This window comes from Mesoplodon mirus, assembly GCF_964341445.2.
Source record: "Mesoplodon mirus genome assembly, chromosome: 17".
Lineage (NCBI taxonomy): Eukaryota > Metazoa > Chordata > Mammalia > Artiodactyla > Ziphiidae > Mesoplodon > Mesoplodon mirus.
The window spans coordinates 68,310,302-68,323,605 of record NC_138993.1 but is presented as its reverse complement, the minus strand read 5'-3'; the positions used below and the strand labels follow the sequence as shown (position 1 = coordinate 68,323,605).

Here is a 13,304-nt window from a genome sequence, read left to right as displayed (position 1 = left end):
TTTTATTTCATGGGTTTTAATCTATTGCTAGCATTATTCATTTTGTTGCTGAGGTTTTTCCCAGATTGGCCAGCGGAAGCCCCTGAAAGCTGGTTCCTGTGTCTTTTTGACGCATTACCATTTTTTGAACACTTGATTACGTTCTTATATAAGATCTTTCAGGCTCATCTTATACTCTTCCTGAAAGGAGCCATTTTGTCAAGGAGCGCAGGTTCCACGTATGGGGGGATGGTATTCAGAAAACAAGACCTGGGTGCTTGGTGTGCTCCTTGCTCTGGGTGTCAGTGCTGCTATGACCTCTTGGCAGGACAGCAGTTCTCAATCATTTGGCATGACTGTCCCCTCAGGGGACGTACAGCAATGTCTGGAAGTATGTGGTTGTCACGCCTGAGGCGACGTTGCTGTCATTTAGTGGGTAGAGGCCAAGGGTGCTGCTAAACACCCTACAATGTACAGGACAGGACAGCGCTCCCCGCAGCAAAGGTGTGTCTACCCCAGACGTCAGTGGTGCTGCAGCTGAGAAATCCTCAGCTAGAGGGCATGTGTATGTATGTACACACACACAATTACAAATGCGGTAACATACAGTTATATATTTATCCTTCAATCTAGGTTAAGAAGTATGAATTCACACTGAACTTCCAATTCAACACCATGGGGTTCATTCCACACTTTTCCATTCCCATATCTGTAACTCCTTTCTCCGACAGTGAGAAACTTGGCTCTTCTTATCCACCATACATGTGTTTATTTCCTCAGTCCCAGAATATACATAAACTGGTTTCAGAACTGCTAACCGATGAACTAGGAAAAACAAACCTACTAACTAGAGTTTAATATTTGTTTATACATATTTTATCTCTGCCTTAAGGGTTTCCAGTAAAAATACTATTAAAAGTTATTTAGATTAGCTTTTTTTGTCCCCCTCCTTCAGCATGATTGTATTATTCATACAGTCCTGTCCATTTGTTTGTATTCCATTTTGAGTTTTTTCCACCAAAACATTAATAATTTTATTTATTTATTTTTAAATATTAAAATGGATTTAAAAGTCAGAAATATACACAAATGTATAATCAAAGAAGTCTTTCCCTTTCATCGCATGTACTGCTTCCCATCCCCCAATCACTTCCACCAGATCGTCCCTCCACCTCCTATAGGTATGTCATCTTATTAGTTCTGGTCTTGTGTACGTGTGTGTGTTTCCAAAAATGAGCAGATACATGTATATATTCTTATTTTTCCTAGTTGTCTACCAATATCTATTTTCCTTTCCTTCCTTTAATAAGAGAAATGCTACACTCTACCTGAGGATATGGCTACATATCAACTACATCTCCCATTTTCCAAGCATCTAGGCATGACCACCTAGACTAACCACCAATAGGACAAGAGTAGAAATAAAGGGTGCTTTCTAGGTTATGCCCTGAAAAACAGTGAAAGTGAACTCCCCTGTCCCTGCTCTCTTCCTGCTGAGGCTGGATGATGGGCATGAAAGCAGCCACTTTGGGTCCCAAAATGAAAACCATCTGCTGTGAATGTGTGAGTCACCCTACTGGCCCTTGACAACCCCTTTCTCAACTGTTACATGGAAGAGAAATTAAACTGTATCTTTCTTAGGTCACTGCATTTTTGATTCTCACTGTCACAACTGCTTAGACTAGCTTAACTATGAAAGGTCTTCAGGTGGGAAGAAGACGGTGCATACCAGTAAACGAAGACAACAATCAAGCAGGAAAAAAGGGGGCCTGAGAGAAAGTGGTATAAATCAGACTGCAGAGTCCATGCAGAGGCAATGGGAAGACACTAAAGCAGGGAAGTGATCACTGGCTTTGTACTTTAGAAATATTATTCTGTGCATACTGAAGAATGGACTGATGCAGTAAAGAGTACTTGTAGAGAACCCAATCAGGAAGCTACTGCACTCATCCATGATACAGATAGTGTTGGCTTGGGACTACAGGGCCAGAGGAAAATAAACAGACTCAAAAGTTAACTAGATGAAGTATACAGACCCAGCCCCCTCAGAATGCCTTTGAGACCACTTTTCTGAGCCCAAGTGCTCACTGCCGTTACTTCAGGGTCTCTGCATCCATTACCAGAAGTACAAGCTTCCCTGCCCATCCTCGGAACCTCAGGTAACTCAACTAACTCCTCCCTCCCCAAACACCTGCTCCCTCTTTTCCAGACCTCTCCACAATACCTTCTGAGAGCGCGCTCCGTGATCAGTTGGGTCTACCACGGAGCCGGCATCTTCATGGGACATTCCACTCACCTCCTTCCCTCACCTGAAATACTCAACGCCCTCAACCCTCACTGCCACTTACAAAACATTACCTCTTGTAATCCTTGGAAAAACTTCCGTTTCCTTGAGGTTTATTTTCTCTGGTCAGGAAAACCTTCTCCAATCCTCTGTCATCTATCAACATCCTTGCCACAGTGCAACATTCTCTAAAGAATTTATGTTACCAACTCATGACCTTCCCTCTGCTCCAAACTCATACCACCCATGCGGATGATCCACACAACACTATCTCGGCTCTGTTCTTAGGATCTCATGTCAAATAATCTGTTCTTCCACTTTAGCCACCTGGTCCCATAATCACACCCTGAAATCACCTAATGTTCCGTAACTGCACCACTTTCAAAATCACCAATTCAAAATACATCACTTTCCAACGGCAATCCCCGTCTTTCCAGCTTACTTCCCAAGTGCCTTCTCTGGGTCAATACTGAAACTTCCAATCTAGAATGTAAGACATTCTATATGTCAACTGCCCCTGACTCTTCTGAAGAGTTAATGTTAAGACATACAAAGAGGGCAAGAAAATAAAGAGACATAACCAATATAAACTTTGATTGGACCATGCTGGGGCTAAAAAGCAGGTAAAAAACACACTGTGGCGAACAATTGGGGAAATTCCAATACAGACAGTACATTAGATGATATTATGAGATTGCTGCTAATTTTCCTTTGGTGAGATAATGGTATTGTGGTTTTGGAGGAACATAATCTTACCCCCAAGATGCATTCTGAAGTATTTAGGAGTGATATGTCATAACGTCTGAAACTTTCTGTCAAATAGTTCAGGAAAAAAAACAGGAGAGAAGGATGAAAGGGAGGGAGAAGACAAAGAAAGGAAGAGATGGAGAAAAAAAGCAAATGTAGAAAAGCTTAACAATTCATCTAGATGAAGCGTGTACCAATGTGCAAAGTACTATCCATTCATCTTTTCTCTAGGTTTGAAAATGCCTATAATTTAGAAGTCTGGGGGCTATGTATCAAGAACTACCTCCCTCTTTTGAGCTAAAAAAATAATATATATTTCAATATGATGTGTATATATCCACATCTTTCTCTCTGCTCATCCAAACATAACTAAAAATATTTTAGGACAAGAAGGTTTTAACTAAAAGCTTGCATTACTCTCCAAACTGCTTTTCTACTTTAATAATACATACAGACATGACTTCAAGTCACAGCTGCACAGTATTTTATAATGAATGTACGTCCATTTGGTGGACACTGCGGCTGGTCAGAATTTTGGCTACTACAAACAAGGCTGCTGTAAATGTCCTTGTAAACAGCATCTCACAATTCAGTCTTTTAACACTATAGGGTAGATTCCCAAAAACTGAACAGCTAGGTGAAAGGACATGTACTTTTAACACCTAGTGCCAGTTTATTTTCCCAGAAGACAGCAGCAGGTCATACTTCAGAGATGCCTGAGTGTGCCCATCACCTTTACTTCACCAACACGGTAAGTTACCAGTCTTTTTAAAAATACTGCTCCTCTGATGAGTCGTTTTAAGGAAGCACAAGTAAAATATTCTCAAAAGAGTCACCTATGAGCCCTAAAGCAGTACTCACATTACTTTCAAAGGACAAAAAGGGAGAGGTGTGAGAAGAAAGATACCCTCTCCACCTCTGAATTCCCACTATACTTTTTCACTCCACTATTATGGCACCTATGAATTTATATTACACTTATGTATTTTCCATACCAAGTACACTAGAAACTCTTTGAAATAAAGTAGTATCTCTCACTCATTCATTCACTCATTCAACAAACATTTATTAATCACCTACCATGTATCAGGAACTGCTAAGCACCAGTAATACACAAATAAACAAGATAAACACCATCACTGCCCTCATGTACCTAATACTCTTATGGGAAAATCCAACATTTATCAATTAATTATACAACTAATGCTTTAATTACAGTTATGGTAAATGCTTTGAATAAGCAGTAGAATGGGGTACAATGAAAGCATATAACTCAGCACACAGTACTGGGAATGGCCTAAAATGGGCTTTCAATATGGCTTATCCACAGTTTAATAAATTTCACATGACACCAACTGACTGATAATGATTTATGACATACAGTTTTTAAACCTGTGGTTTTGCAACTATAATGAGAGAGGGAGAAGAGAAGATGGGAACGAAAGTTACTGAACTCAACAAGGCAGCACTGTTGCCAAGCCCTTCTACATATCGAACCTCATTTAATCCTCACCACTAATTTATAAGGCAGAGACTCACACTCCATCTCTTAAATGTGGAGAGTGAGATTCAGAGACACATAGTTACTAAATGGCATCCAGGACAGGATATGAATCCAGGCCTGTCTGATTTCTATCTATTCTATCACAGTAAATCAAGGTAGAAATTTCAGACCAAGCCTGGAAAAATCTATCTGCACAGTAAAATATATCTTGCTTTATACATGATACATTTTAAGTTAGGAGAATAATAGCAAGCCTACTTTGTATTTAAGTCACTGAATTAAAAAATATAGTAACTTGTGTACTTATACATAAAGTATAATAAATAAATTAGTGGAAAACATGTTCATTTAAAAATATAAATATATGGGGCTTCCCTGGTGGCACAGTGGTTGAGAGTCCGCCTGACGATGCAGGGGACATGGGTTCATGCCCCGGTCCGGGAAGATCCCACATGCCACAGAGCAGCTGGGCCCGTGAGCCATGGCCGCTGAGCCTGCGCATCCAGAGCCTGTGCTCCGCAACGGGAGAGGCCACAACAGTGAGAGGCCCGCGTACCGCAAAAAAAAACAAAAAAAGAAAAAAGAAAAAAGAAAAAAAGGTGTATTCTGTAAATATAAAAGAATATTCCTTTCAGAAGCCAGACACAGTAGAAGAAAAACTTTTAGGTGGGACCAATGCTAATTTAATATTTTGACAAACTGCCCATATGCCATGCCACTATGTTATACCAAATCAAAGTTTCACAGGAAGATCAGCTCGGTGCTTGGTGACCGCCTGGAGGGGTGGGATAGGGAGGGTGGGAGGTAGGGAGACGCAAGAGGGAAGGGATGTGGGAACAGATGTATATGTATGACTGATTCACTTTGTTATAGAGCAGAAACTAATAAAAAAATCAAAGTTTAATAGAGATATGATACGACAAAATATTCTTACTCAGATTGACTATCTCAGATTCATGAATTTACCATTCAAGCTCATTAGAATGAAACCTAAATTAACCACCATCTAATAATTCAACAACCACAATAAAAAATTCAATGATAGGGCGGGGGCGGGGGGAACATATAGAAAACTCTTAACAAATACTTTAAAGGCCTCTGGGAATAATCTTGCCAAGCGCCTTGTTTATGTCTATGTATGTATGTATAGTTAAACACACACACACACACACACACACACACACACACACCCAAATTAGATGTGTGCTCCAAACATGCACGAGAATAATTCTGTGGCAATATTATTTCTGTAGGGCAATAGACCTCTCAAGGCCTACTTAACCAATGTACAGCTAAAATATGCATCTGCTGCTTATGGTAGAACACAGCAGAGTTATAAAACCAGAAAATACTCTACCGTTAAGGCTAAAAAGGAGCTAGAGAAATAGCCAGAAAGAATGTGAAGGGAAATTCTCAAATTCTCAGAGGCTCTGGATGTTAATGGTACTTCTTAAAATTACACGTAGGTTCACCTGAAAGCTTTCCTTTCGTGGATGGAGGTGAATCACTGGCACATGAGATTAGATACAATCACCATCACGAATTAACAGATGGGAAGAAAAGAGGGTGACAGTAAAAGGGAAGGGAGGGAAGAAGGTTCTCCTGACCTAACAAAAGAAAAGCTGGAAGAGAAAACACGACGACAAGTGAGGATTGCATGACTTATCTACCAACAGAGGAAAATTAGCAGGGCAAGGTAGATGTGTAAAAACAGAGTCACTGAATTGTCCTGGGCCGCTATCGTACAGTTGTCCAAACTGTTCACTGCACAAAGGAAGCTGGTCAGAGGGGCAGAGTAAGGGTCTGACATGCTCCACTGCTAAGCTGGGCTCCCTGTCTCAGGGCTGGAGACATCCAGAGAATAGAGCACTTTTTCTAATTCACACGAAGCTGCAGTCACTTGTCAAGACTTTCGACCTACGGGCTGTATCCACTCAAAAGGAGGCTTTTTGAAATTGCAGAATAGCTCCATGTGGGCTTGAAACGGGCTGGGTAGTCATACTCCACCACCGTCCCACCCCTTCGGCCTCCAAAATATAGCCTCTCGGCCTCACTGCTATATTTAGTGAGCCACCAGAAAAGAGCCAAACTATACAGCCAGTCTTTCTTACGGATGTTCTTAGACCCACAGTATTCATTCACAATTCAAAGTGAACTTATACTTCACACTTTAAATTTGATATTAAACTCCATTATTCTGAAGCTGATGATAATTTATGTTGGGCTAAAGTAAAATGATCTTTTCATTACTAATGAAAGTTGCTAATAAAATTTATCCTGTAATTCACTCCTTAAAGGAAACAAGTGTAACTTTAATTATTTAAATTTAATGGCTCCTCCTAATACCATTATCATTACACACCCTAAAGGCTTGTAGGATCACACTTCGTTACACATTAGAATTATCCTGTATGTACGTGAGGTAAGAGAATTGCATTTGCTAGAAAATATTTTATAGTTTGCTCTAATTCAAAGAAGCAAAGAACCATTCCCTCTACTCTCAAAGTAGTCAAATGTGGGTCACTATGGTTTAAATCTCCATACATTTTTAAGTTTCATACTTCAAAACTATACAAGCAAAAAAACAAAGACAATAATAGAGCAAACTGGCTGTCAAGCTGCACTAGACAATAAAAGACTCCAGAATGAAGAGTCTATAAAATACTAAATGCTCATCCAGGAAAAGTTATAAATCATAAGTTTAATTAAATAACTTAATTTCAGATGTATATGGAAAGTATATGATTGCTACAGAAGATGAAATACCTATTCTTAATTAGTATGTCAGTTTAATTCAAGCTTTTATTTCTATTTAAACGCATAGTAAGCAAATGTTCTATCGAATTCTCTAATTAATAAATCTTCAAGCTGTTTTCTAGACCTGGACTCAATGTATAATAACATAACCTCAAATGTTTGTTTTTACCTCGAATAACATAATTATCCAGTGCATCTTCCATTCTTTTCAGTGCTTCCCTTCTATCAGAACCATATGTGATTAGCTAAAAGCAAGCAAACAAACAAAACAGTTTATATATAGATCAATCTATCTACAAGTCAAACATTTTATACTAGTAAAAATTAAAATATTTCATAACAGATTTCCAGAAAATATTTTGAAATTTCACAGTGGTTCAGTTTTTAGTACAAACGATGTCAATTAAGATTTTTTTTAAGTAAACAAATATTAGAATCAAGCTATTTCAGACTTTTCTCCGAGATTTCACTATCACAGAAAAGAGCTATTTGAGGTAAACCAAAATGTAACAAAAACAAGCATATAAAAATTTAAGATGAAAGATATCAAAATTGTGAACATTTAGGATGGGATATAAACATCTGGGATAGTGGAGGATTAGGCAAGATTTCTTTTTTCTCTCCTTTCAAGTATGACGCCCTGAATAGCTAATTTTACACAAAATATATAGCACAGAAGCAAAGGGTTCTTGTATTAGAAAAACAGAAAGATCTTACTGTTCTATATGATTTTGTGCCTATTTATATGTGTTAGACCTTTTATAAATTAGCAATAAGAACTATTCGTAAAATATTTTTCTGGTTACTATGTTAGTCAATCTACAGTTTCCAATTTTTTGTTACATTTAATTAGCTGTTCAATATCAAGCCAGGTTGAAAATTAATTTGCAGGCCATTTTTCTGAACAGAAATGTATTCATCTAAAAATGGAACCCTATATCTATAATATTTTATTGTATTTTTTATTTTTTAATTAAATAGTATTTCTCTAACAAACAAAATACCCAAAGTCCACTTTAACAATACTAGTATAAAAACTTAAGTGAAAAAAGAAAAATGAAAAAAATGGGTTGTTTACTACAACTACATAAAAAAGTACACTTGGAAGAAAGAAAAATCTTAAGAAATAGGAGTTGGGAATTCCCTGGTGGTCCAGTGGTTAGGACTCCGAGCTTTCACTGCTGGGGCCTGGGTTCAATCCCTAGTCAGGAAACCTAACATTCCGCAAGCCACTCGTCGTGGTCAAAAAAAAAAAAGGAAAGAAAAAGAAATAGAGGTTTTAGTAAAGAAGTCATCCTTCAATACAGGTCTACCACTTTAGAAAAAATAGGATATTCTAAATAAAATCCAGTTTCAACCACTATAGTAAGAATTTTACACTTTGTAAGATCATAAGATTTGAAAATGTCAAAAGATCTAAAATTTTAAGTAGACTGGTTAATATATCCTGAAAAGTCAAATTTCAAAAAGGGAGCAAAAAGACATCTTATAGTCTTACACAAAATTTAATTATCTTAAATCTACATAAGTAATTAGTAATTCATAAAAACTGAAGAGAAAAGGTGAAAAGTCCTTTAACAAACACAGCCTATCACCTCAACTCCTTGACATCACCTGCATTCATACTTTCATCTTGGACAATGTTCACTGGCCAGAAAGCAACGTTAATTCCTCCCTGCAGCGGACTGGGTTGGTGCCACTGGTTAGCTAAGCTTGTTACTGTGGTGGCTGGGGTGATGGGGTGATTTCACTGGGGAGGAGGGAGTGTTGCCAACTAACATGATGTCGAAATTTCTCTTAAGAGAAAGAAAAGCTGCTCAGTTTTCACTTTTCCATCTGTGGCCATCATTATTTGTTTAATTATAGCACATGATTCAGATAAAGTACCCATTCCAGACTTTTTCTTTTCCCAGACTTTTAAATTATATACGTCCATTGTCTCTTCAGAAGAAAACTGAAAGAAACCATTAAGAAGTCGAACTAACTTTTGAAATCATTGGATCATAATATATGCTAATATCACTTCCTGGTTGGATGCCACTATCAACCCGGACCTGGGAGGAAGAAAGAAAAGAAAAGAAAGTTCATATTATGAAGCTATCTTTCTAACAACAAATTTAATTTCCATGAAGAAGATGGATAATTTCAATCTCAAATAACATTTCAGCTTCCAGTAAGTAGAAAAACAATCTAAAAATATAGAGACCAAACTATCTTGATCTGTTATTATACAGTACAACACATATTTTTTTTCTCCCACTAAACGAAGGAACTAAGAAAGAGCAAAAAAATACCCAAACAAACTAAAAAAACTTTATACATCACTTTCGTGGGATGTGTTTGTAGCTATTTGAGGGTGTCTTCCAACTGAAGGAGAGCATGAACGATGCCCCTTCTAATCACACTCCCCACGCTGCTCTTCCAAGAGTTCCAGTGCGGACCCCAGTCAAACCATGCAGCAGGGACCGGGAGCTCTGCTCACCAGCTCCATAGGAGCACTGGTCCTGTGGCTGTCATGTCTGTAACACTTTCCTTTTTTGCCTCACCCTCTCAACTGTAAAACGCGGTTTTTTTCTGTTACTGTTAGTCCCTTGAGACTTTAATGTTTATACAGCTTTTCTCATGGCTTTCCTTTGTAAGGACACAGCCCCAATTAGAGTTCTGATTTTGTGATTTTCATGGGGGGAAAAAAAATAGCACAAGTTCAAAATATTCTTTTGAAGAACCTGATTGCTGTTAACCAGCCAACAAGTTAGCTAGTACATCGCTGATTCTTGTTTTCATCTCCCTGTTTGATACCAGCAGTAAGGCACAGAGGTTAGCCATGTAAAACTTTAAAATGAGCAGTTGCTGAGGATGAAATATTTGTTAAATTATTGTGCTTAAGTTTTGGAATCTGAAGTATTTAAAAGCTAATCAAAATAGTTAAGATAGTCCAGCATGTCCTAGGGGGTGTGAGGATAGAAGAATTTAATGGAAGCTGCTAGAAGAGCAGGACTTTGATGCCCAACATGGTAAAGGGGTGGGAAGAGAAGAGCAAAGCTCACACAGCTCTTCACCTGTGGGAAGAAGCCTTCCTAATAAACAGCAGCTCATCTGTCTGCAGCAAGGCAGAAAAAGGTCAACACAGCGGCTGTTAGGCCTTTAATATTTTAATTTAGGCAATTATCAAGGGACCACATGTAGAACCTCTTGTCTAGGATATCCACATGAGGGTTCGATGATGGCTTTATTATACGATGACATCAAAAGATAAGCCACAGTTTCATTCTCTTAAAAAAAAAATCATACTACTGTTATTCTCTTTGTAAGGTTTTAGAAGATAACACATACCCAGAATGCTTTTATTTCTGTATTTGCAAACAACTCATGAAAAAATATGGATATTTATATTTGCATTCATAATATATGAAAATCTTCATTCTAAATGAAAATCATTCAGCACACTTAAAACATATATTTGGTTTTCTATTTTCTGAAAACACACTTCAGGACATCAACTGAAGTTCTATGAAATTCACAGTGTTTATAAAAACTAGAAAAGAATTAATGGGGCAGCTGTGAAAGCAATAATATCATAATCTACCTCCTAGACACATTTAAATTGCCCCAAAATGACAACTGGTGATCAAGTTACATCACAGAAAAGACATCTCTGAACTTGCATTTTTTTAATTGTAGTAGCAAAAAGTTAAAGAGCTAATTTTACCACCATGTATTATTTAAAACCATAGCATGCTTGCTAAAGCTGTGTTTAAAACTGAGATTGGTACAAGTTCTAAAACTTTTGACTTAAAACATATGCTACTATTTGCTACATAAACTGCTACAAAGCTAGTGTGGAACTTTGATGTTCAACCCACTAGTAAAATAACAGACAATAAAGAATATTTTTTTACATTCTCCTATAGTAACTTAAAACTTTAGTTACCTTGAATAACACCAGACTAAAAGTTAAGTTACCTAGGGCTCTTAGATATAACTATGTCTTTGTTATTTAATAAAATTATCATCACAGAAGGTATGTCATTTTAATTTAAAAATATATATGGTAAAATAAAGATGTATTAAATATAATCAACACATATCTTTGTATAAGCAAATCAACATTTCCAATTTAAAACTGTAACAAAGCATGAAAACTGACTTACAATTTACTGTCTATGCAGCTTTTTCCAAATGATAATCAGAATTCAAAAAAAAGTCTAACAAATGAATTAAAATTAAGTCTCCATTCCTCCACTGAAACAAAGCCTATACCAAAAAATATATTTTAGCTTTTGCACTAAAAGCTTTAAGAATAAAGGCAAGTGGAATTGTAACCAAATTTCTAAGCAGAAAAAAAATTGCAGTCTGAAAATAACAAATTTACAAAATACAGTGATCAAAGATAAGAAAATCTTCATCTTTGCCACATAAGCTAATAGGAGGCTTAGAGAAGAATGTGAAAAACACAAACCAGAAGTTAACTCTGAAGTATGTATTCCTGTGATCAAAAACGGTTAAGAGCTGCAAAGGATCTCCTGAGTTAAAACTAATCTAGTTTAAGAAGGCAAGGAAGAAAAACTACCACCACCACCACCCAAGCACCTGTGTATGAGTCTCAAACCATTGCTCAGAAACCTCGGGCATAATTTAAATGTCTTTCTTCACACAGTGGACCCTGTGAATCTATCAGCCAGCTCCCACCCTTCATTCTTGATTCACCTCTCCCCCTCAGCACAACTCCCAGCCCGCCATGTCTACCTGACAAGTGACAGCCCAATCTGATTAAATGCTTCCAAGGGAGGGGACTCATGGGCCTCCATGACAGCCAAAAGTGATCACCATGGAGATACATAATTACAGCTGTCAGTGCATCTACTGTCCTGCTGACATCAATTTGATTGCTCCCAGCAATAATGATAGACAAAGCTTAGTGTGCACTCTCCCGCACCCAATCACTTTATCTATTCCTTGGTCCATTTAGCTGACATGCCACATTCACACAAGCAAATAACAGCAGTAAGCAGAACATTTAAGGCATTTTAATTGTTTTTTCTTTCTATGGATGGCTCACAACTGCAAATGTTATTACATAAAGCTCCTGCTGCAGCATTAATTGAAGAAAGATTTGGTGGGACAAAGACTGTAGGGGGTACAGTTTGTCCATTATCACTTGTACTTTCAACAGGTCTCACGTTTGAAAATTGCAAATTGCAAAAACTTGCGAGGGCAAAATGTTTGACATCCTGTTAGCTATTACAACACGGTGAAAACTTCTAACAACTAGAGTAATCATTATGAATTCTTATTTAATACTTTTTTGTTTGATTAAAAAAATGTTTAGATATGTCCCTATGATACTTGTTTTCTCATCTGCTATTTAATGTCACATAATGCCTGTTAAATCTTTACAATTTTCCTTCTGCCTTCAGGCTTTGAACACAGCATGGAGTCTCTGAGCCTAGAAAGGGTCAAGTCCCTTTAGAAAGCACATGGGCAAAAACAATTTAAAAAGTGAAATAAATCATATATCCAATAACATCTTCAAATTTAGAATTCTTCCTGTAATCTTTCACCATCTTCATGCCAGTAATCAAACTGAATAATCATATTCACAGATGGTACAGCCTTGTCATCCACTAGCTAACATAATGTCATATATATATGCACTTATTACCTTGATTAAGATAAAGGGTATGTCCTTGTTCTTTTCATGCAACAAAACTGTTTAAAGAACAGCTATTAAACAAGAAGTATAAATAAAGTGGACAGTGATCACTTTTCTTTAACTGGTGTATATAATATGTACTTCTTAAAGTCTTTGACACTTAATAGAAAGAGGTACATTTTGTTTTCCTTAATCCGTTTAGATTAACGAGCTGATTTTGTGCTTGATTTCTTGACATCTGACTATACAGGGAAGCAGGATTAGATTTATTGAAAAGATTAAATTGTAACACGGAAATGTCATTTCCCATTCTTAGGATTCCATGAATCTTCTTCACTACGATTTTCAGAAGAATTGGGAACACTGTAAACTATCATTTA

At 37.2% G+C, this 13,304-nt stretch overlaps 1 protein-coding gene across 3 annotated transcripts in view; it reads right to left on the bottom strand.

Annotated features, from left to right (window-relative positions):
• The window catches only part of PCCA (propionyl-CoA carboxylase subunit alpha), a 344,033-nt gene that overhangs the window by 172,576 nt on the left and 158,153 nt on the right, over positions 1-13,304 (bottom strand). For all 3 annotated transcript variants that reach the window (XM_082602231.1, XM_082602232.1, XM_082602233.1), the window contains 2 exons: positions 9,257-9,325; positions 7,441-7,516 (listed from right to left, as the gene is read on the bottom strand). In XM_082602231.1, the coding sequence (XP_082458357.1) occupies positions 7,441-7,516; positions 9,257-9,325 (145 nt within the window). The remainder of the gene's footprint in view (positions 1-7,440; positions 7,517-9,256; positions 9,326-13,304) is intronic.